This window comes from Polypterus senegalus, chromosome 12 (genome assembly GCF_016835505.1).
Source record: "Polypterus senegalus isolate Bchr_013 chromosome 12, ASM1683550v1, whole genome shotgun sequence".
Lineage (NCBI taxonomy): Eukaryota > Metazoa > Chordata > Cladistia > Polypteriformes > Polypteridae > Polypterus > Polypterus senegalus.
Window position 1 is genome coordinate 59,693,154 of NC_053165.1, and position 24,596 is coordinate 59,717,749.

Genomic DNA, 24,596 nt, shown 5'->3' on the forward strand with positions numbered 1-24,596 from the left:
CCCCCCAAAACACACAAATCTTTCCAAACCTTTTAATACCCTGTAGTGCCTTCACCCTTAATCGTAAAGGTCATTATACGTCCATCCATACAGCACATACATTCTACATTTAAACAGATAAGACACAATTTCTATCTCAGTGTGGGGTGTTGGTGTAGTGGTTAGGGCTATAGCAGCTGCCGAAATCGGAACGAGGTATCCGTGGAGTTTGCTTGTTGTCTCCATGCCTTCTTGGTTGTTGAGTTTACTGGCATCGCTGACCTGGCCTGCTGTTTCTCTATACATTCCGACATAGACCAACACCCTACCCAGGACTGGTTTGGAATAACCCAGTTAATAAAAAGGATGGATCGGTGTGTTTGATCATTCAATGACATGATGTATTCCATGTATTATTACACCTATTAAACTTTTACCTAAAATGCATGTGAAATATTCTCACGCATCTCAGGTTATAGAAATTATAATATTTTAACTAAGAACCCTTATGATTATAATAAACATTGGAACCTTCGATACAAATCACTATTTACTTTGCTTTTTGTACCCACTTGTTCCAGTTCTGGGTCAAATGAAAGTCTGTCCAAGGAAGATCAGTCACAGAGCACACACTCATTTATGACCTTGCCCTCTTTCACAACAGTGCAGTTGTGACAGCAGGTGCCCAAAGTGTTTGTCACAGGGCTGCTGGAGGGAAAACGTCCACTTTTAAACGTGAGGCTTAGAGAACTATGGACATAAGATTATTATAATGTAATCAGATTTACAAAAAGATTGAGAACTCTTCCGCCCAAAACATTTATGAAATGGCGATTATTTGTATAGTGTCACCTGTATAAGGCAACATAAACAATCATATTATTAGAATACATCTGAATGAAGTAATAGTTGATGAGCAATAGGAAATTAAAGGGACATGATCCTCATATTACTACCAAAATGGGCATTTTTATTTCTGTAAAATCTGAAGAAAATCATTGCATAGCTATTCAGATTTAAATAACATGACTACTGATGCACCCACAGACTTTTTCTCATGCATGTCCTCTGGTGATATACAGTCCTGTGTGGTTTCTGCACTGTTCTTTTCTCAGTCTCCCACGTCACTTTCCACAAGCAATTGAGACAGTATTGCAGACATTTTAAAGGATGTGGTCACCATTGGTCACCACACTAAATGATTTAAAAAAGAAAAGTCAAAAACAAGAAATAGTCAATGGGTGAGAAGCCCAGAGAACCACAAATGGCATGTGCAGAAGTGAAGGTTGTGTCTTTTGCCTGTTCCCACATACTTGTAAACAAATCTACCATATATATAAACCTCAAGCTGCTTGTACAACAATGTCAGAAAAACAAATATGGATCCATTTAAACAAGGCTTACCTGAAGAAGTGTATAGTTCTGTTCTTTATTTGCCATTGGATTAAGTTATGAAATTCACACATTAAACCCTGAGACTTCCTGTATTTATTCTCAAAATGATCAACAATATATGTCTTGGTAGCCTAACCACAGGTTATGTCCACTTATGGAATGCTCAGTTCAAATGCTGCATGTGTTTTTGCAAGTTCTCAATATGGCCACTTGTTTTCCTTCCACTAGGCTTAGATAATTGACATTAGCCATGTATCAATGAGTGTGTAGTATGCAGGTGTTTTCTCCCTACAATAAACTAATACCACACCCAATTCATGGTTCCTGCACTTTGCCCAACGCAGCTTGGACAGACACTGGCTACCATAGACTCATAATTGGATAAGTGGTTAAGAAGATGAGTCATTCATTTAATTTTCCCATATACAGTCTCAGTGGAGGGGAAATCAACCCATCTCATAAACTTTGGGCACAAAGCAGAAAAGCCTGCCAGTCTATTTCAGAGCACACACTGTGCCAGTTTAATGCTAGCAATTAACCCATCTTTAAAATATACATGACTAGGGGACTGATATTTGCCATATTTGCCACTTCACATCTCTGCTGCTCGTGTTGTGAGGAGGGGGGCTGAACGCACGCGTTCTTCTGAAACCCCCTCTTAAACGGTGACACAATGGGAAACAAATACATTTTTTATACTTCCTATTTACTCAATCAGTTGCTTGTTTGCTTCCTGCTGCTTCCACTGAGCTGTGTGATCTGCATGTTGCACTGCGCTTAGAACATTTCAAAGCCTGTACAGCAGCTGTCCTTTTGTCTCACTGACTTGCCCCGCGCGACATTAAAGTGTCTGCTAGAAAATCACATCTCGTTTCCTTCCAAGATTTTTTTTTTTTATAATTATTATAATAATAATAATAGAGAGAAATACAAGGATATGGACCCAAGGTTCTGCAAATGTCAGCTCTGCCACCCTCAACTGTCAGACACAAAGACATTGAAATTAAGTGATGAATTATATCTCTCAAAAGTATATAGGCACAATACAGAAACCAACTCAAGATGGCATGCCATTCAGTCAGATTAGAATGTGTTCATGAATTCCAATAGATTATATACAGTGGGTACGGAAAGTATTCAGACCCCCTTCAATTTTTCACTCTTTGTTATATTGCAGCCATTTGCTAAAATCATTTAAATTAATTTTTTCCTCATTAATGTACACACAGCACCCCATATTGACAGACAAAAAAAAGAATTTTTGAAATTGTTGCAGATTTATTAAAAAAGAAAAACTGAAATATCACATGGTCCTAAGTATTCAGACCCTTTGCTCAGTATTTAGTAGAAGCACCCTTTTGAGCTAATACAGCAACAAGTTTTTCACACCTGGATTTGGGGATCCTCTGCCATTCCTCCTTGCAGATCCTCTCCAGTTCTGTCAGGTTGGATGGTAAACGTTGGTGGACAGCCATTTTTAGGTCTCTCCAGAGATGCTCAATTGGGTTTAAGTCAGGGCTCTGGCTGGGCCATTCAAGAACAGTCACAGAGTTGTTGTGAAGCCACTCCTTCGTTATTTTAGCTGTGTGCTTAGGGTCATTGTCTTGTTGGAAGGTAAACCTTCGGCCCAGTCTGAGGTCCTTAGCACTCTGGAGAAGGTTTTTGTCCAGGATATCCCTGTACTTGGCCGCATTCATCTTTCCCTCGATTGCAACCAGTTGTCCTGTCCCTGCAGCTTAAAAACACCCCACAGCATGATGCTACCACCGCCATGCTTCACTGTGGGGACTGTATTGGACAAGTGATGAGCAGTGCCTGGTTGTCTACACACATACGCTTAGAATTAAGGCCAAAAGTTCTATCTTGGTCTCATCAGACCAGAGAATCTTCAGGTGTCTTTTAGCAAACTCCATGTGGGCTGTCATGTGTCTTGCACTGAGGAGAGGCTTCCGACAGGCCACTCTGCCATAAAGCCCTGACTGGTGGAGGGCTGCAGTGATGGTTGACTTTCTACAACTTTCTCCCATCTCCTGACTGCATCTCTGGAGCTCAGCCAAAGTGATCTTTGGGTTCTTCTTTACCCCTCTCACCAAGGCTCTTCTCCCCCGGTAGCTCAGCTTGGCCAGACAGCCAGCTCTAGGAAGGGTTCTGGTCATCCCAAACGTCTTCCATTTAAGGATTATGGAGGCCACTGTGCTCTTGGGAACCTTAAGTGCAGCAGAAATTTTTTTGTAACCTTGGCCAGATCTGTGCCTTGCACAATTCTGTCTCTGAGCTCTTCAGGCAGTTCCTTTGACCTCATGATTCTCATTTGCTCTGACATGCATTGTGAGCTGTAAGGTCTTATATAGACAGGTGTGTGGCTTTCCTAATCAAGTCCAATCAGTATAATCAAACACAGCTGGACTCAAATGAAGGTGATCTCAAGGATGATCAGAAGAAATGGAAAGCACCTGAGTTAAATATATGAGTGTCACAGCAAAGGGTCTGAATACTTAGGACCATGTGATATTTCAGTTTTTCTTTTTTAATAAATCTGCAACAATTTAAAAATTCTTTTTTGTCTGTCAATATGGGGTGCTGTGTGTACATTAATGAGGAAAAAAATTAATTTAAATGATTTTAGCAAATGGCTGCAATATAACAAAGGGTGAAAAATTGAAGGGGGTCTGAATACTTTCCGTACCCACTGTATATATACACACACAACTATTTTAATACTCTGAATGCACATTGACTAAAAATCACTTCTAAAATAAGACTGTAAAATACATTTTCCTGTGTAATTTTTTAGACATAACCGTTTTAAGTTTTACATTAAAATATCCACAAAAAACTCTATGCAGATGAAGACTATAATGTTAGAATAATATTTTGCAACATTTACCTTTTGAAAATAAATTCTTTCATATAACCCCCAAACACCGAGTAGAAATATGTAGTAGTCATAAAATAAATATTATTACACGGTGCAAAAGCTAATACTGAACTAAACAAAATAAATAATATTTACTTTACAAACAATAAAGTAAACTTGAGTACGCATATTGAAGAATAAATATAATAAGGAGGATATACACTGCAAATTCTGAAACTTTTCAGACATTAGTTAGTATACTGTGGCTTTTCATCTAACATGTTTGTTAACAGATTTCAAAGTGACTAAGCTATGTCCTTAAAATATTTTAGTTAAATTACGCAGTGTAAAACGTTTGGGTGATACATGAGATGTGCCCATCAGTCACATGTGTGCTTTTGTAAATGGTGACAGAATCAATCTCCTTCTAGACACTTATCTGCCATCTAAGACATTTCCCTGCTTAATTCCTTGAGTATATTACATTACCTTTTAAGAAAGTGGCAGAATACTATTTGTTAGTAACATTAAGGCCTGCTGAACTGTGCCAGTAGCATTATGTCATTAAAAGGCTTGTGTGTCAGATTTCCCATCACAAATTATAACTATTGTATAGAACTATCAGAGCAAAAATAAATTTTAAAAACCTAATGAATGGAAATATTCCTGTATATATCAATGCATCTGTGCTTAATTTATTTAAAAAAATATGTTTGTATAAACACACTATTACAAGCATGTAAGCAGCATCACAAACGATTTGCTTTAGTCTGGATGACAGAACACAACACATCTAGTGCTGTTACATGCCTCAAAAATAAAGTCAACTGTTAGTAAACCACTGCAAAAAGTATTTAACATATTCAAATTTATTGTCATGAGTAGAAAATGCCATGTAATCCTTAGATGAATGTCTCCTCAGTACAATAACACAATAGGTACAAAGGCTTCGAAGAGACATTCATGCTCTCTATGTGCATTTATGTAACAGTTATGCTAAAATGTACTTTTCTCTTAGTTTCCAAACATATGTGAATAATACAGATCTTTTCTTCTTTGTTGGAAAAATACATTTAAAAAAAATTTAGAAATGGTAACCGTGTTGTGTCACATTCTATCCAGATTCAGTTTTATTTTATCATTCAGAGATTAATTATATACAACAGCAGTGGCTTGTTAGTAAGTTGTACCAATCGTACACAGACTTTAAAACACTAGAGCTCTGAGAATTAGCTGGTCCAATTTTTGTACAGTATATTACTATTTTATTAACAGAAGGTCAGAGGCCTAGAAATGTTTGAGCAAAGAAAGTAAGCACTTAATTGTACACAAGCTGCCCATCCTACAATCAGTTTTATTCAAGATACAGTATAGTCCATATTAATATTTTTATAAATACCAAATGTATACTTTGTCATTATCAATCTCGATTTTGTATAGAGCTCTTTCTACTGATCACTTCAAGATAACAGACTGCTTGTATGGTATGGTAAGTGACCAGCTCAAAAGTCACATAGCGGCAGGTTGGTTTCATCTTGTGTTTTCAAGACCACCGATTTAGTCACATGGTACAAGTGCCTGCCTTCATGACCCTCAGCATCATTAGTTGCATTTTTGCAAAACTACAGTGGAACTGTTGTGGTAATGCTCTTGTTGCATGCAAACATCCAATTTACACTTTAAAGACTATAACAATACCTTCACTGAAACCCCAGTCTCTTCCCACACGTTTTGTGTAGGTTGCACAAGATGACATTCACTCTTTGCTGTCTGACTTAAGAGACATATTGGATGGGGTGTGCTTGAGTATGTCTGCTAATGGGAGGGTTTTTTCATCTAGACGTTTTTCATTAGAAACCAAGCTGCCTTTTAAATGGCAATTGCTTTTTACATAATCAAGACCACTTATTTATCTTTAGGTTCCCATAGAAAGCAGTGTATTTCAATTTCTTGTTTTTCACAAATTTAATAAATAAGTCACAGTGCAGGAGCAACTCATACCATGTGAAATAATAAATGACAATGCAGGTTTGATAGAGGCAACAACAGTTCCGATTTCCATAAGGGAGATTGTTAATGTAATCAGTCTAATAAATAAAAAAAAAACCCACACAAGGATTGCAATTGAAACTAAAAACAAAAAGACAATATAATGCTACCAGACGATAAGTGCAAATTTTAACAAGTAAGAAATAGATAAGACATAAACACTTGGAATTTCTTAAGTTTTTACCAAAAATAAAAGGTATTTTCCATAATTCAATAAGTGTTTACTACTATAAAATTAGCTGCGTTTTGTGATCGTTATTCTTCTGCATATATTTTTGTATACAAAGAATTAAAATGAATAAACAAATAAATGGCAGTGTTCAAACCACGATGCTGCGAACTATATATTCGTATATTCTACCATCTGAACTATGCTACATGCTATTCTGCAACCAGAGTACAACAGGAAAAAAATCACTTTCTGTTAACTGCAAAACATCATCATGGTTTACTCAGTTTTTGTCACAATTAAATTAACTTTTTTGTTGATCCCTTCCTTATAAAATAAGTTGTCTTCAAATAACAAAGAATTTTATTTTCCACTCGGGTTTTATTTCCAAACACTGTTTTCTAACAGAAACCCAACCCCTTAAAAGCCTGTAAATGTTGAACTTTTAATGTCTCTCTCATTTATCAATCACTATCTGAACAGAGGTCATCTGTGTGGCATTTAGTGCAGTTAGTACTAGATTATTCGAACAGAAGGACGAGAAGGGAGCAGGTCATTAAATAAGTTTAAAATCTTAGGTTATGAGCAGGTCATTAAATAACTTTAAAATCTTAGGTTATGTTAAAGTTTTGTTTTAAATACGGTTTGTCATTTATATTTAAGAATGTGTGCAAATCTGACGTGGAAGCCAAAAGCTAGACATAACGCTGAAAAAGTTTCAATCGCCAACCCTCCTTAGGATAGAAATTAACTTACTCTAACGGGTCCGACTTGTAACGTGACAATTCGCAAGTAAAATGAAAATCGTAAATACGCAACTTTCCATACTGGTTTGTAAAAATTAAAAATAATACATTAGCATCTCAGTATTTAATATGGTATTTTTAAATTACAATAGAGGCGATGTACTGTATGCAACTATTCTAACTTCAGTTGATTAACTGACCAAGGTATTGAATTGGATTTCGTTTTGCATTCTCGTGTTTACCACTAACCACCCTATAGCGCGCTATGTGTAAAACGCTATATTAAATATCAATCATTATTTCAAGTGTCACAACAAGAACATTTTCAGAACGTCGGTTCACAATTATTTTGCCTCACAGAACTGAGTTACTGCACTAAGAAGAAAGAAGCAAACAAAACACGAAGCTTTAGCAGCTTACCCGCCAGTAGCGCCTCCTCAACGGAAACTGAAGTGCATTTGACCAATCTTGCAAATAAGAACTAGTCCTATGAATTTAAATACTGCAAAATTAAAGCCTGAAGCTGAGTCCATAAGATTTAACTTCATTTACGATTTGGCAGGGGTGCGAGTTCAGTGGCGATCCCTTCACTTCACCTAACAATGCATTGCTTCATTAGATGGTTATGCCTGTCCACAGTCTTTCTATCAGGTCGGTAACCGGAGCATTTCTATGTAAATTTAACTTTAGTTTCATCAACTGGGATTAAGCTAATAAATCATATGTTTTTTTTATTTACATTGAGTCATTAAGTTATCCTCTGAAAATTATTTTGACTATTTTCGCATTTCACAATGATGCGCAGAGCATTTTTTTCTTTTTTTTTTAAATGAGTAGCAACAGTAAATGAAATTATCACAGTCCTTGGCAAAATAAGTGAGCTTGAAACAAAATAATTATTATTGTTGTTATTCTAACCAATGTTTTGCAGGGCAGATGAATTTTACCGTATATCAACACCCGGAATCTATCACCGTGTCCGCAGGGTCTAACATCACACTGAGATGTTTCTTCACTGCACCGGAATTTGCAAACTTGACCCAAGTGAGATGGTATAAAATACTAAACCAGAGCGAGAATTTCCAAGTCATCGAAGAATCTAAATTAAAGTCAGTACTTGCTAATCGCTTTTACTTCAGTAATGAATCTTCAAATTCTCTGCAACTGTACCTGGCGCTTGTTGGTTCTGCTGATAGCGGCACATATATTTGTGAAGTAACGAGATGGATACCGAGTCCACTTATAAGAAGGTCAGGGAACGGTACAGCTGTCACGGTGACAGGTAAAGAATCCCTCAGTATATCAGTTACATGATCATAATGAGAAAAAGGATAAAGTTCACATATGCAATCTTAATGTATTTGGGTCCTCTAATGCGGTTTTTCATTTTATTGCTAAAGGGTTTGTGACATACACTTAAATTCTACTGAGACATTATTTTCAGAAAAAAGTCGTATTTTAAAAAGGAGAGACTCATTGATACAGGTGCTTGTTTCAGATCATGAAATCGTATAGGATTCAAAGGTCCTTGTCAAATCCGAGTCTGAAATAAAACCACACACTTTTGGACTGCAGGTGTGCTAGAGTGTCAATAACCAAACACCAGGGAGGACAAACCAAAAATATAACAATGTGGCTGACAAACCCATTCTTTTCGTGTTCTAATCGCCTGCTTATACTTAAGCAGATTATTTTAGGACACATAATACAAACGTATAATTTCTACACAAAAATGACAGTAGAAAGGCGTTTTGCGAAACTGAATTTTTAAAGTATCAATACAGTGTTTGCAATAACATTGTGTGTGTTCTGCATTTTAAAGGTTTTACAATGATTGCATCCGTTTTTCACTCGCGAATTCCTGGTGCCGACATTTTTACGAAAACTTCCATGTTTTGTGTTGGTAATGTGCGACTTTCCCCCTTCTATAGATGAAGACCCTGTAGATATCGGTTCCAGGAGCTTTTTGACCGAAGTTCTGCTGTACGGCGCACTAAGTTCAGTGCCGCTGATCGTCGTGGCACTAATTCTGAGGTGCAAAAGAGCAAAGAAAAGGGGTAAGAGGCCAGTTATGTTCTGCATAATTCAGATGCATTGAAATATTTAACAAATAACTATTACAAACTGTAATTCTTTGCTGATTATTATATTTGTTGGTTTTATTAACTATTACAAACTGTAATTCTTTGCTGATTATGTTATTTGTTGGTTTTAGTGTATTCATGGTTTAATACTTTCTTCAACAAAATCTTAGTGTTCCTGGTAATTTCTTTTTTTTAAGGAAAATCAATATTTTTATATTTTTATTACAGGTAAGAACTTAAATCCGAATTCCGACTTGCAGGAAGAGAATTCTATTCTGGTAATAAACAATAGCAATAACATAAAATTAATTCTTTGGATTTCAAACAACGAAATATGGAATTCAGAAATCCATGTTATGCAGCCTTAGTTTGATGCGTTGCAAAAATATTTAAAGTAATTCTGAACACTATATAATGTTTGAATAACACACAAGTCAGATAATATTCTTCCCAACACAGAATAAAACGGAGGAGCCTTCAGTAATCAACGTTTGTTATGCAGAGGTGGCATTTTTGAAAAAGACCCGCCGGGAAGAAAATACCAGCACACATAACAAGGTATGCAGCGATCGAATTATTATGAAATAGTGAACCTTTAATGTCAGGGCTGGAAGAGTTTTCCTGTATCTTAAACCAATCCTTCTGTTATACGATTTATAAAGGAAATTGGTTAACTTACATCCACTGTCCAAAGCGATAGTGCTCGTAAAGCAGCGAGTCACTACTGTTCCCCTGGTCACGAATCCGTATAGGTTTATTACGGTGTTAATTGATCCATCCACGCATTTTCCCGCTAATATTGATTATTATGTCATATTAAACAAATTATTATAATAAATAACAAGTGATGAAAACTATAACGTGCACCTTTATCATAATAATAATTTATATTAAAAGCGAACTTATATTTTACATTTGGTTATGAGTGAAGATCGACTCATGGCAGGTTTTTTATATGCATCATTCTTATTTTATATAATCTAACGTAACAACAACCACCATAAATCCACCCTACAGCTGACAGAATAGCAAGACCTACAATATTTAAAATATACAACACTTTACAATCACTGTGATTCATCCATCAATCCGTCCACCTATTTTCATTCCGAATATCGGAGAGACGGAGCCTCTTCCTATACCTTTATAAACAAATCAAATGAAACAAATCCTGGCTAGGGCGTCAGTCAATCACATGGAACACGTTCAATATACCTTACCAATTATTAATCACTTAAAACGTATCTCCAGATCACACTGATGCCCATTGCGCAATAATCCGACATAAGGCACGCTTTAATACAGACACGTAGGTCTAACTTGGTGCAAACCAAAAAACCTAAAGCGTACGTCTGTGAGTATCTGGAGAATAACTATGGGAACACGGGGCGAACAGTCTTCATACCGACGTACAGCACAACACGCTCAATGGTTAATGAATCCAGTTATCTGGAGCTGACAAAGCACTCCGTTTTATAGTCTATATTCGGACTTATAGATTCCGTTTTCTAATATTCCGGGTCCTGCAGGTAGCAGGCAGACAGACTTTTCACATTTTCCGCATATCTGCGCCGCATTTCCTCCGTGTACCCTTATTTCTGCAATATTTGGCAGGGTGCGAGTCAGGCTAACTGCCGATTCCAAACTGGTCCTCCCCTCTGCGACTGTGTGAGTGGGAGCTGCAAGATACTGGCGCGCTGTTTGGACATGTTTTATGTTCTATGCCGATATAAACATCGGTCTCTCCCGACCCTAAATTTGACCGGGATTAGCACTGCTATGTATATGTAGACAACGTATTTTTTTATTGCAGCACAATCTTTCACTCTCAGTGAAATAGTCGATATTGCATGGAAACCCGCACATTTTAACAATGATCATCGTGAACGCAGGAAAGGAACCAGATACAAATCGGTTATTTTCATTAACCAAACAATCTGGAGCGGCGATGAGGCAACTTTGTTGTGGGATTTTGTTTAATTTGAAGATGGCTAAAAGCAAAGGTCCATAAATAAACGCCGACTGCCGATCGAAACGGACGCAAAGAACAAACTAACACCGAAAAAGATTAAATTGCACGTCTATCCGAGGTTTATCTTGTATTTTAGATTTCTTCACAAAAAGGACAAAGCGCTGGTAACCTGACTATAGGGCACGGTCCATATTCGGCATTCATGTTCAACTATGTGTTATTGACGTTTTCTTTAAATCGCAAACACAAGCATACTGTATATAGGTTAGATAAACTGGCGATTCTGAATGGGATTCATGTGTATGCGATAGAGTGCGTGAATGTGCATTGGATTGCACACGCCTTCTGGACAGAGTTCCACATTGAGCGCCAACTCGCTCAGACAGTCAAATAAGAAAACACAGTTAGAAAACGAATACTGTATTTGGGTACATTACGCTATACAGATACTTACTGACATTAAATACTCATCTTTTGCCAACGTAGCAATATTTTTCTCCAAAGAAAATCTTTTGAGTTATACAATTTCACGTTTTTTTTCTCACTGCAGATAGTTCCGGGAGGACTACAGCCAGAGGTAGCAGTGACCAGCGTGAAGAAGTCCGAGGAGCGGCCAGAGATTGTATATTCTTTAATCACACAGTGTAAACGTTAATATGCAATTAAACTATCTTTTACCGCTGTCGCCGTGGAGAGTGCCATTTTTTAAAAAACATTTTACAAGAATATGCATTAAACGTGTATTCCATCCATCCATTTTCCAACCCGCTGAATCCGAACACAGGGTCACGGGGGTCTGCTGGAGCCAATCCCAGCCAACACAGGGCACAAGGCAGGAACCAATCCCGGGCAGGGTGCCAACCCACCGCAGGACACACACACACACATCCACGCACCAAGCACACACTAGGGCCAATTTAGAATCGCCAATTCCGATACTTTTAAACCTTGTATTTATTCCTGCCCCTTACGTTTAATTGACAGCAAGAAACGTAGAGGTGTATAGATGGACAAACATTAAAGTGTCTGGTTTGAATTCAAAAAAGGCGTTCAAATGAAACTTGGAGTGTTCCGCAATGCGCCTGCTAAGGGTACCAGATACCTGCTACCTGATAACTTTATGACTGTTGAACTTGTGCCAATCATGCCATTCCATGTGAAGGTTTGAGTGTGACATACGAGCTGTACCAGTCTGTCATCTGCATGACAGAAATGATGCCTACATTTTTATGTATTTGTGCTGAAATTAAGCATCTCCCTGGCTCTTCCGGTTATCATCACAAAATAACAGAATACACAATTTATAGAGCATCACAGGAAATTCATTTGTTAGGCCGATGGGAAGCGACCCATAGCAAGTTATTCTGTCAGTGCCCCAATCATATATTAATAACTTGCAAGAAAAAGTCTACAGGTCTGCAGTCACTCTAAAATATCTTTACAATAGACAAGATATACTATCAAATACAGTTTGTTTTATAAACAAAACCTTTACATTCACTTAAAAAAAATAACATTTACCCTCATTTTGTAATGGCTAATGGCTTAGGTTCTCTTTGTTAACACGTAGGAGGAGTTTTGCCTTAAAGACCCACGAGACGAAAGAGATTGGCCACGGAGCGTCTCGCGGGGACCGTAAACATGAGACTTGGTGCCAAGAGATTGTCACAGGACCGTCTCGCGGGGACGTTGAACATTAGAGTCTTGCAAGACACTCCCTACTTACAAACAATATCCCGGGACGGGAGGAGAGGTTGGAGAGGGTGCTAGAAGGTTGTGTTTGGGGTTACGAAACTGAGTTACAAATTGACAGAGGGGTTTGATATTACTATTGCAAGACTAGGTAAAACATATGCAGCCACTTGGTTCACACACTAGCCTGCACGTATAAGAACAACAGCAGTTTCAGTTTAAGCAAAGGAAGATTAAGAGGTAGGTGAAATGATTGAAGTGTTTAAAATTATGAAGGGAATTAGTACAGTGGATTTAGACTGTGACTTTAAAATGAGAACATTGGGCAGAGTTGGAAACTTGTTAAAGGTAAATTTTGCACAAACATTAGTAAGTTTTTCTTTACACAGGGATCTCTAGACAGCTGGAATAAGCTACCTAGTAGTGTGGTAGACAGTAGAACTTTACGGACTGTCAAAACTAGACTTGATTTTTTTTTTTAGAAGAATTAAGTGGATAGGATTGGAGGGCTTTATTGGGCTGATTGGCCTGTTCTCATCTATATTGTTCTAAAGTTCTAATAGCTCCTTTAATCTTGTTTGTGGATTTTTTTTTTTTTTTGCAAGATTACAGCGTGGTAGTGCTCTTGTTTGCATGCAAATACCCATGTCACATTTCAAAGGCTACAAGAAAACTAACTGAAACCCTTTCTTTTAACCACACATGATTTTGTGTAGGCTGTTCAAAGATGACATTGGCCCTTTGTTGTCTGAGTTAAGAGAAGCGTTAGATGGGGTGCTTATATGGTCTAAAGGGAGTGTAGAACTTTTATAAGCTTTGCTGAAAAAGCCACATGTCTCCTTAAAAACATACTCTTTAAAAAATGCAAAAGGTCAAACATCAGTGGCAGAAAATGGTTAATCATGGTCACAAAGGCAATTGGAACAGACTAAAACAGATCCCTCTACTATGTAAACAACAGAGAATTTTAAACTTAAACAGGGATAACCAGACAGATATTTCTCCTAATATACACCTTTTTAAATTACCATAATCTTTTGAATTGGTAAAATTAGATATTTCTCATTCACTCAACACATTCTCGATTTACTTGAGATTTTGATTTTATCCGTGCTTTGTGAGACTAAACTATTCAGGCTAGTAGAATAGGAAGACACTATTCAAGATCAATGTGAGGAAGCACCAAAGCCTTGGGATAGTGACAGTTCTCAGAAGAGAATGTAGTATGTTAAGAATAAACAAGCACAGGGCATTGAAGCTTCTCCTCTACAAAAATACTGTTCCTCTGCAAAAAAATTAGAGTCCATATAAAGGTTTCTGGATTGAGACACTCCTCAGTAAACCACATCATACCAAAAGAACAAGGACATGGTGTGTAAATGCAGCTTAACAGAATGTGAAAACTCATACGTTTTGTGCTCTTGCCAACAAAAATAAATAAAGAGCCAAAGAAAAACTAAAGGCTAATAAAGGTGTTTGTGATGTGGTGATTTTTAAGAAGTAATTGGAGACCAAATCTGAAAATGTTTGTTGGTAAGGCTTTGGGGGCCAGACCATGTTCTGTGGTGAAGACAACATTTACCTAGAGTTGTGGTATAACCTTCACAGTCATCATAGCTTTGTACTCGTACACTGCAAGAAATAAGGCTTGGGGGTCTATTGTTTCTGCCATTCAACCACTTCAAGGGAGAGAAAATCATGGAGCTCTGACTAAAAAGGCAAATGTGCGTAGTGTTTTGCAGTTGTGCTAAATTAATCTTTTTACTCAAGATAGTATTCACAACTGACCCATTTTGATTACATCATCTTCAATGTTAATATGAAGGTGGCACATGTAAAAATATTTCTCAGTGCTTTAGGGGAATGTTTTGTTATGTTGTAGGATTAATACAGTAACTTAGATAAATGACAACAGCACACTACGCAGACTTGTGTTTTGTTAAAACTGGAGTCCAGGCAGAATAAGGAACTTGTTCGCAATCACTTAGAAATATGGAAATTTATGCTTCAGGATCAAGATGGGTTATCATCTGCAGTGGGAAAGCAGGACTAATCTTTGAAGATGACACAATGTCAGATCATGGCAGTCCAGAAAGCTAAAGCCTGACACTTACCATGACACTGTATATGGAGCATGTGATGATATATCTGTTGATAGTGAAAAGCAAAAATTTAGGAGCTGCTAAAGTTTGACAGCAATATTATCTCTCTGGCCCACTTAGATACTTCACTACAACATGCAACCATCACCATCAGCTGTATCCTGCTGTAATGTTTGAAGGTCCACCACATAACACAATATGCCAGAACTGACCAAAGATTTATCATCCTTCAGAATCACTAATCTATTTATCATTAATGTTAAACATCTTGTTGAATCAAACTTTTTGTGCTGTAAAATCTATTTAGTTTTCCAAAGGTTACCCAAACTCTAGAGGTAGCATGTTCAGGTAAAACCAAATCATGGGCTCCTGTAGTAGCAGTTGAGGGTAATAGATGCACAAATATAATTTAGACACATTAGTTGTTTATGCAAATTTAACAACAATGTCTGTGTGCAACTATTTTTTGTAATTGCATATGTATACATGCAGAAACTCACAAGCATATTACCTTCCATCCATCCATCCATCCATGCCCATTGTAGAGCACACACTGGAACATTCAGTATATAAAATAGTCATGTACATTGTTGTATACAAACATTGTCAAAATGCAAAATTTCACTTCGTCTTTAAGTGAACAGAAGTTAACATAACTTCTAAAGGGTAAACCATACACATGACATATTTCTACAGATTTGCAGAGGAACTGCAGAAACTTCCATCTTACATTCAAACTCAAATGTATGTCATCATGTATGCAAAATAATTTGTATGGAAAAACTACAAGAAGAAAAACTTTCCTCTATCCTTTTCACAGAATTCACCATTCAATGATTGCAGAACAATACTTGGATAGACACAGAATAATTTGGAGCAGTAGGCTTTCGACTGATGAAACAAAAATTAAAAATGTCTAGCCAAAATCATAAAACATATTTGGGGAAACAAAAAAGTAAATAAAAAAAAACCAACCATTATTCATGTTAGTGTGTTCTGTTCTACTTTAGGTTAGTGAGGAAGCCAGTGCAACTACATATATATGTTAAAAAAAAAAAAAAATCACCCAAATTTGGGGGAGGTGGGAAGAGATGAATATACCTAAACATCAATAAATCCTAGAAGATAATGCCCCACAGTTAGTAAAGAAATAGAAACAGAAGATGGTTCAGATAATTCAACAGGACACAAATGCAAAACATACTTCTAAACTGACCATGAGAGACAGAGTGAGCTCAAATTTGAGTGCATGGAAAAAGACCTAAGATTATTTCTGAAATCAAATAATTTGGGATAGGGGAACCTAAAACAGAAAGACACAGATGGCTAGAAGACAGCTTTGGAAGTTGTGGTCTTTTTAAACTCAGCTCTGGAACACCTAACATACTATCTATATAAACATAAGTGGAGCGGTCTTTTGGTCATTTTGATAATTTATCTGGTACATTCTATTCCCTTTGTGTTTAAATTATTTAAGAAAGTGAAAATACAAACACAATCTGAGTATAACATTTTATATTCCTTGGTGTTACTCTGGATGGGAGGGTCTCTAAGGGAGATGTTCTTACATATACATGGTATATATAAAATGTTTAGCAGAGAGGGAGTAAAAGATGCATGTAGATTATTAAATGTACTGTATGTCTTTGCTGCATGTTACTTAAACATTTCCTGCTGATACCATAAGTGACTTGGCTTCAGTGTTCCCTCAAACAAAATATAACCACTATCTTTCACACAACACTTCTGTTAAGACTTACTACAAAATGCAAGTCACTCGTACTGGGTGGAGAGATCTTTTTTTGGATGACTGTAGGACATCTTTGCTTTTACATGCATTTTACACCTCCTAAAAGGATGGCCAGCTGCCCTGCTGTCTATGAAAATTTTGGCAACCTGCGGATTGCTGAAGGTGAGTACTGCCAGCTAGATAGGTAATCTGGCCCACCATTCTAAACTCAAATAAATATGAGCAAACCCTATAAAAGTAAATCTTAAAGTATGAATCAATTATTGAATGTTTATGTTTTATGAAGTACTCGGTGGACACAAACAAAAAGGTTTTGTTAAGTCAATGCAGAATGAAATCCACAGCTCTATACAGAATATTAAAAATGATACATGAATATATTATGTACTTCAGAAAATCTTAGTAATCAAGAATTAGAATAAATTGGAGTGCAGTGACAATAAAAAAAAAAACGAAAAAAAAAAAAAACATGACGGCAATAAGGAAAGCAGGGGACAGACAAAAGCCATTAGCCTAAATTTTAATGTTTACACACAGACTCATTAACAAACAAGTGGCAAGTACCAAAAGAAACATTTATTTTGTGATTTTATAATCAGTTACTTTTATTTTTTTGCTCTCTTTCATCCCATCAAAGTATAAAATTCTGTATTAGTCAGAAAATTAGATGCTGACCCAAGTTTAATGTTTGCATTCTACAGGGACAGATACCCTTCTCATTTTCTGATTATCCAGTGTAACAGGAAGACTGTAAAGTAGCCACATAATGGAGATAAATGGTGGGGGGTCATTGTTAAACTAGACTTTGTGTTTATTTATCTTCTGTGTTTTGTTTAGATGTCCCTTCAAGACAAAATAGTGTCTGGTCTAATAAGACCTTGCTAATTACCCTGGCACTTTGCATTACAGCCCTGGTGGTGATTCTTTCAGTAGGAGGTGTTGCCTGTGAGTACATAATGGAGGTGGCTTAATTTATTTTTTCAGTGGGGTGGTGTATGGGCTCCTGCAAATCAAATTGTTCATGAATGCTACACTCTAAATGTCATATCATAAAACTTGTGTTTTGATCTACAGGAATCCAGACACAGAAAGAAGGTAATATGCATTTTATTGAAATGTAGTAGTGGAGAGAGGCAGAGTTCAGTAATGTAGACTTTTGACTTTTTAACAATCCAGATTTAAACCTAACAAAGGCTAGTGAACTCCCATTCCCAAATACTTAAGTCAATTTATTATTAATATAAGAAAAGTCACAAAGAATAGTAATAGCATATAAAACTGGCATATCCCTTTAAATCACTAAATCTTTACTGGTAAAGCACAACTGGACACAAGTGTGTGAAAAACAAGTTAATACAAAGCAACTTTACATACTAATAGATTGATCTCTTTTGTTCCCAAAGATCACCAAATCAATGAAGATTTTCAAGAAATGGAAGAGCAAATCAACATGATCAATTTGACCTTGATGATGTTAAGCTGGGATTTATATTCTCTCAAAGGTCAGTAGTTTCATTGAAAATATTTTCCTACATATCACGTTCCTGTTTTCAACCATGACTTGATCAGCTTTGCTGCAATTGGGCAACGAGTGGGTGTGAAACTTACATTTCCATTTAAAAAGAAAAAAAAAGAATACATAAAAAATAAAACTAAATAGCACAGTGCACTTGTGTTTCACCTGCCTTCATGTCCTGGGGCAATGCACAAGCACTAAAGGTATGTGTTTCACCAAATGAGCCATAGATAATGCAAAGGTTTTTCTGTGCAGATTTCAAGAAAAGTCAGCTATGCCGATTTTTCTTCAGTGAGGTCTCTCCTCCTCTACATCACCCATTTCCTTTATCATTTATTGACTAATAATTCTACACATTTCCCTTGTCCTTCACTAACTGAGGCCTAATATTTCTCATGCTCTCCTGGTGCTTCATTAAATGCCTTGTGTCCTCCCCAGGTTCTATTACTTTTAATTTCAAGCCCTAATATTGTCTATGCAGGCCTTTCAATCTTAAATGCCTAATGTCTTTTGGTACTGATAGCCGAATGTCCTTCAATGTTACTCTGGTCCTTCACTACTAGTAGAAATAAGGTCACCATACAGCTGTAGTCCTAGGTTGTTGAATGTGTAATGTCCTTTACACTGTTTCAGTCTCTTCTTATTGAAGCCCTTTTGTTGCTTTGTGGGTCTTAGCTCTTTGCATCATAACAGTTTAATGTCCCTTTCACAAACAAAGTCATTTCATACCACCCTTGTATCATTCATGATCCCTAGTCCTTTTTACTACAATGTTTCACATGCTACTCTTATGTTATTGCACACATACTTCACACTGTTAAAGGTTTTGTTGCCCATTGCATTATGCAGGCTGCTAGCAACACTTTCCAGTCTGTGACAGGATTTAGAGCTAATTCTACCTAACAACAGCATCTACCCTGAGCTTTTTGTTTGCAGGCAACATGTCCAGTTCCTGCCCTGTACTATGGCATATGAACAAAGGAAAGTGCTTTTTCTTCTCCTACAAAAAAAGGACATGGTCCTCAGCAGAGAAATCCTGTTTAAATGAAAAAGCAAATCTAGCAGTGATCAACACCCAAGAGACACAGGTGAGATTTTTTGAGAAAGGTGGGTGGTGCACAGTTAACAAGGGGTGCAATAAATGACTATACCCATGCAGATCTATACCTCTCTATTGCTCTCTCTCTTTCTTTCTCCAGAGGTTCCTCTCAAGATTTAGACTAAAGTTAAATTTCTGGATTGGACTTCGCTACAATGATTCTAACTGGAAATGGACTGATGGCTCATCTCTGCACACTTCTGAGACGTGAGTTTTCCAAAATATTTTGTCCAAGGAAATTAAAATTCCATTGCTTCAAATATTTACAATTGGTGACAAAAAGAGTCACAGACAATAGGAATGCTCTAAATAGCCTGAAAATAGAAAATAGTAGAAAAGGTTGCTGAATAGAAAGAAGTCATAAAAAGTACAAACAAATCAAATGAACAACATCTCTAAAATGAAATCTATATATATATTGTAGATAGATAGATAGATAGATAGATAGATAGATAGATAGATAGATAGATATATCAAGTAGAATACCCATGATTGTCAAAGAAGGTGGATATGGAATCAAAAAAGTAAACAGTCACATCCAACCAAGCATTGTGAAACTGTTTCTACAGGGAATCAATAGTGTACAGTGGTTATGTGGTGAACTGCAGATGGCCTCTTTAACGGTCTACTAGAGACAGGTCTAAGGGTAGAGGTAGGCCTCTCATTGATATTTCTGAAAGATCACTTCCAATTTTTGTCGGGCATCATTCCCTTGAAGACTAAATGCCACAAAATGTCATAGGATAGGTGACAGGATCTACTTAATGAATTAATGGTAGGCCAAACTGTCCCTAATAAGCAGCAGAGGTGACTAACTCTTTTGGTATTATCACTGTAAGAGATAATATGCCATGCAGTAACAGCATTCAAAAATTTTATTTGAATTACATGCCAATGCTGCATCTATCTGCAAATTCAAATGTCGACATTCCCAAGGAAGATGCAAAACTCAGTGCCGATGACCAAATATCTTTCCATAGTAGTCTAGTTGCCGAAGCCTGACAAAGGTCCAGGTGAAAAGTGGTCAAAGAATGGAATACCATAACTATTAGTTATCAGCCCATGGCATAAGGGATTATCTTAACAATTCATAGAAGCAGGGCCGGCACCACCATTAAGGTGAATTAGGCATTCGCCTAGTGCACAGATCAGAAGGTCGGGGAGGAGAAACCCAGTCGCAGGGCTTACCTACCAAACACTCGGCTGGCGCGCTAATAAGCTTGGCCTAGGACACAAAATAACCTAGCAGTGGCACTGCACGGAGGAAACCACATCTTAAACGGGGACTTGGTATCTATGCACTAGGCCTCATAAACAGAAGCACTTTGAACCCTATCAAACTCACTCAGTTGTTCTAGTGAATGACTTGCATGTCATTGTGGCATTCTTGGCGTGCTTATTGTGAAAGAAATGTGCCACCCTCCAATTCGCTTATCAGTCCATTCTGATCTTCCATGCTGGTTTTAGTAAAAATTGGACTACAACTTCTCGGTGAAACTATTTTTGTCAGAATGGATTTTATCCCAACTGTTCTAAGCAGTACATAATGTCATGGTCAGTCTTTAATGCTGACATTATGACAAATTAATCTACTTACTGTGATCAAGTATCATATTATGATAGGTAGGCAAGATGTATAAGGCTCCTAGCCACTTTAATAATTCCTGTTAAATTATTATCATGAAAGAAAAACCAAGTTGTACTAGTCTTAGTTATGTTTCACTTGTCATTTGCACCTCCCTGTGGTCATTTTTGGAATTTTTTTCTTTTTCTCTTCAATAAAGATATTGGCAACCTGGTCAGCCATCACATCTGCTAAAGAACAACTACTGTGTGTACATGTCACCTGAATCCAATGGTTCACTCTGGGCAGTAGCAAAATGTGATGAACATAAACACTGGGTATGTGAGAAGCTGGCAGCCTGAGGAGCTACCATCACTTTCACTCTTACCTTAAGCTTAAGCCTTCATCAAACTTTATGGTCAGAGTACTCCTCGGCTTAGTATTGTGAACTCGGGATTATAAAAGTTAGCAAAGTAAATATGTATGGTACTGTTACATTCCCTTTAATAAAGTGATGTTTATTATATTTGCCTACAGTATGTTTACTCATTTACCAGTCTCTTTTGGCACTTCTGCCACCAAAAAAAAAAAAAAACATCAATACAGGGACCTTGAAAATACCTATTTTCTCCTTCATATCAATTCAAAGATTATGTATAATGCACATAAAGCCTGGGTCAACAAAAATCCAGCTTGCCCATTCTCCTACCTTACAAAATTAATTATCACTCCTAAACAAATCCCTCAACCACTATAACTTCTCTGAACAGAAATTAGTCTTCTCTCTCCTCAATCTATTTGTCAATTGTTAACCATTCATCAGCGTATAACTTCTCAATTATTATACTTTTGGTAAATCCATCCTCAGATTCAGAGACACTCCATCAGTACGCTTGAGACATACAGTAACTCCCAATAGACATTTTCCCCCAATGTTTGTAAATACCTACTGAAACCCAGAAAAGCATGTAGACCACCCATACAATCCAGTATTTCCTTAGTTTCCTAATGGACCATATCTTATACCCAGACCTCCAGTTATTCTCAGCAGATCATCAGTCATCGCCACACTCTCAGTCTAAATCCTCAAATTCTAGGTCACTCCTAGTGTAACCTGTCACATCTCACACTGCAAGGGTGTTTCAGTTCTCAGATTCCAGTCACTTGTGCTAATCATATTGAAATCTAACATACAATGATGACACTTGATATGATGTTACCTTCTTGCTTTGATTTGACCAGGACCTGTGACAGTGACCTTTGAATTGTCCTGCTGATATTTTGAGTCTAATTCTAATGATTCAAGACAATAGCAGGAACATTGTGAGCATTATTATCCATTGTACACACTACTGTATTGTACTAATATAGACATTTAATTTTTTCATTCTTATGTAATTGTTGCTCACGAAGATTATTTTATTAGCCAAAGAGATGAAAAAGACAAAAACGTTTCAAACAAATATGACAAGGGACAATGTATATTATGCTTGTATATCTCCATCTATCATTTCTTCATGCATCTTTCTGAAAGTTCTCGTCATGTAATCTCACCTGTTCTATAGTCTAATCTCACTCTCCATACTCTAAATGTCTTGGGTTATTAAATAAAACAAACACTAAATATAATGCCAAACGGTCTTATTTCCTCCTACTTTTTATTCACTATTTTTATTATCACCTCTCCCTCTATAAACCCCACCACATACATTTTAATTGTTTTGTCAGTGCTTCTTACTATAAGTCCTCATTATTATTATTATTATTATTATTATTATTATTATTATTATTATTATTTAGACGACATTTCTCAAGTGGTTTACTGCAGAGCAGTAATTCTTGAAGTGAACAGTTACTATCGTAGATGTCAAACTTCATTTTTAAAAATAGTGCACTTTGTCAAAGCTCGATTTTTATTACCATAGCCAAAGGGCAGAGAAGAAAAGCCAGAAGCTTTGCTGCCAAGTTGTAGAGCACTTGACATTTTGGATGCTAACTTCTAATGCCTTGTATACATATGTGTTAACAACCTCATCTCTTTTGCCTCACAGTCAGCTTGACAATTTCAAACTACCATAAACAGCTCACTTACTCAGATTCAGCCATTTTGTTCTTGAATTGTTTACTCAAAAACTAACAGGAAAACACAATACTCAGTTACAAGGTAAAAGGCATTACAAACCATGTACATCATCCTTCAGACTTTCTTTTCACGCTTTGCACATTTGAATTATACAAACATATCTACAATTTTTGTAAATAACATTTTTTGCTTCAGGTATGATCAACATTTATCAAGTTACTTTTATGACACCTTGTACTACACTTTAATAAGACAAATATTACCATGTGAACAGAAACACTATAACAGTGTAGTTCACACACATGGTGATAATATGAAAGTAGCATGTCTCATTATTTTTTTATTATTTCTTGGAGCCTTGTGAAACAAGAATATGTCAGGAATGCATCTTGCTTCTTTGCACCATATGCGAGGCACAGAGAGTGTATGGGAGGTGTGCATTTCACTCTTCTGGAACTACCATACACCATGATGTGTGTTAGGGTGAGAGTATGGCACATACATGGCTCCCTCTCTCTTGTTGTTTAAGGATTTCACATTAGAATGCATAATATTCTAACAATTACCTGTATATCAATATTAAAGGTGAAGGAAAATGTTTAAAGATCATCTTGCACATCTACTTAAAAATGACAAACTAATTCAGGAAACAATTAAATACTTTTTAATACAAGTATTATTTGAATTTTAATGCTTTAAAGAATACTAATGAGAGCAGACTTTTGTTTTTTTTTTTTTTACACCTCTCAGTAAGCCTAGTTTTTTCAGCTTGCAAGGATAAATACAAGATTCAGTCACAAAATACTTAATAATTATCAGTTTGTTACCACTCTGAGTCTCACCCAAAATGTCTGCCCTAAACACAGTACATTTTATTATGACAAACATGTTCCAAAATTCTTCAGGAAAGGAAGACAATTAAGTTTCAAATTATGGAAGTTAGCATGATGCTGGAACATATTAATGATTTGCATGTTAATCAGGATGTGCAAGTAATAATTTCACCATATACCCTTTAATGTAACCAGAATGGTTAAGACCTGACACTGTTGATGCTTATCTGCTCTTAGTATTACCATATTTTCTAACATTAATCATACTTTAGGCACCCGTTAAATAAAATTTTACAGTCCATATAAGTTATAGAAACTATAAGACAAAATAAAAAAATAAAAAAATCTGACACACACTCACATCTTACTATGAACATGTACTCAAATCAGCAAACAAACGTAAAATGAAATATGGAGACATACATTGGAAAACAAGGGGTCTGAAGCTGTACTGATTAATCTGAAACGGAAAACTACCTGGTACTGTTATTGCCCCATAGGCTGAGGCATAATACTAAACTCCTTAATAATAATATATTTTATTAATATAGTGCATTTTCCATACCCATAGTGTTTCCAATATTTCCAAACGAACACACATATATAAAAAGCTCAAATAAATAACACTAGTCAAAAACAAATAACAAAATAAAACAAAGTTACTGATTACTACAAGTAACCAAAAGAGTATTAAATAAAACGTTTG

The 24,596-nt window shown here is 36.5% G+C and overlaps 2 protein-coding genes across 4 annotated transcripts in view; both read left to right on the top strand.

The window, feature by feature from the left end:
• Nucleotides 1-11,926, top strand: part of LOC120540683 — a 32,755-nt gene extending 20,829 nt beyond the window's left edge. Inside the window, exons 1-6 of one of the 3 annotated variants that reach the window (XM_039771646.1) lie at nt 7,738-7,846; nt 8,127-8,477; nt 9,127-9,252; nt 9,508-9,557; nt 9,739-9,837; nt 11,802-11,926. In XM_039771646.1, coding sequence (XP_039627580.1) covers nt 7,798-7,846; nt 8,127-8,477; nt 9,127-9,252; nt 9,508-9,557; nt 9,739-9,837; nt 11,802-11,906 — 780 coding nt within the window. In that variant the 5' untranslated portion in view covers nt 7,738-7,797 and the 3' untranslated portion in view covers nt 11,907-11,926. Of the gene's footprint in view, nt 1-7,737; nt 7,847-8,126; nt 8,478-9,126; nt 9,253-9,507; nt 9,558-9,738; nt 9,838-11,801 lie in introns of those variants that run through there. The other 2 variants (XM_039771648.1, XM_039771649.1) reach the window with 2 other exon arrangements.
• A 4,790-nt stretch (nt 11,927-16,716) lies between these two features.
• On the top strand, nt 16,717-21,498 carry LOC120540684 (CD209 antigen-like protein E). The gene is made up of 6 exons (XM_039771650.1): nt 16,717-16,957; nt 17,633-17,740; nt 18,199-18,297; nt 19,248-19,399; nt 19,511-19,617; nt 21,195-21,498. The coding sequence occupies exons 1-6, from the start codon at nt 16,852-16,854 to the stop codon at nt 21,334-21,336; spliced, it is 714 nt and encodes a 237-aa protein (XP_039627584.1). The 5' UTR covers nt 16,717-16,851; the 3' UTR covers nt 21,337-21,498.
• Nucleotides 21,499-24,596: the final 3,098 nt, after the last annotated feature.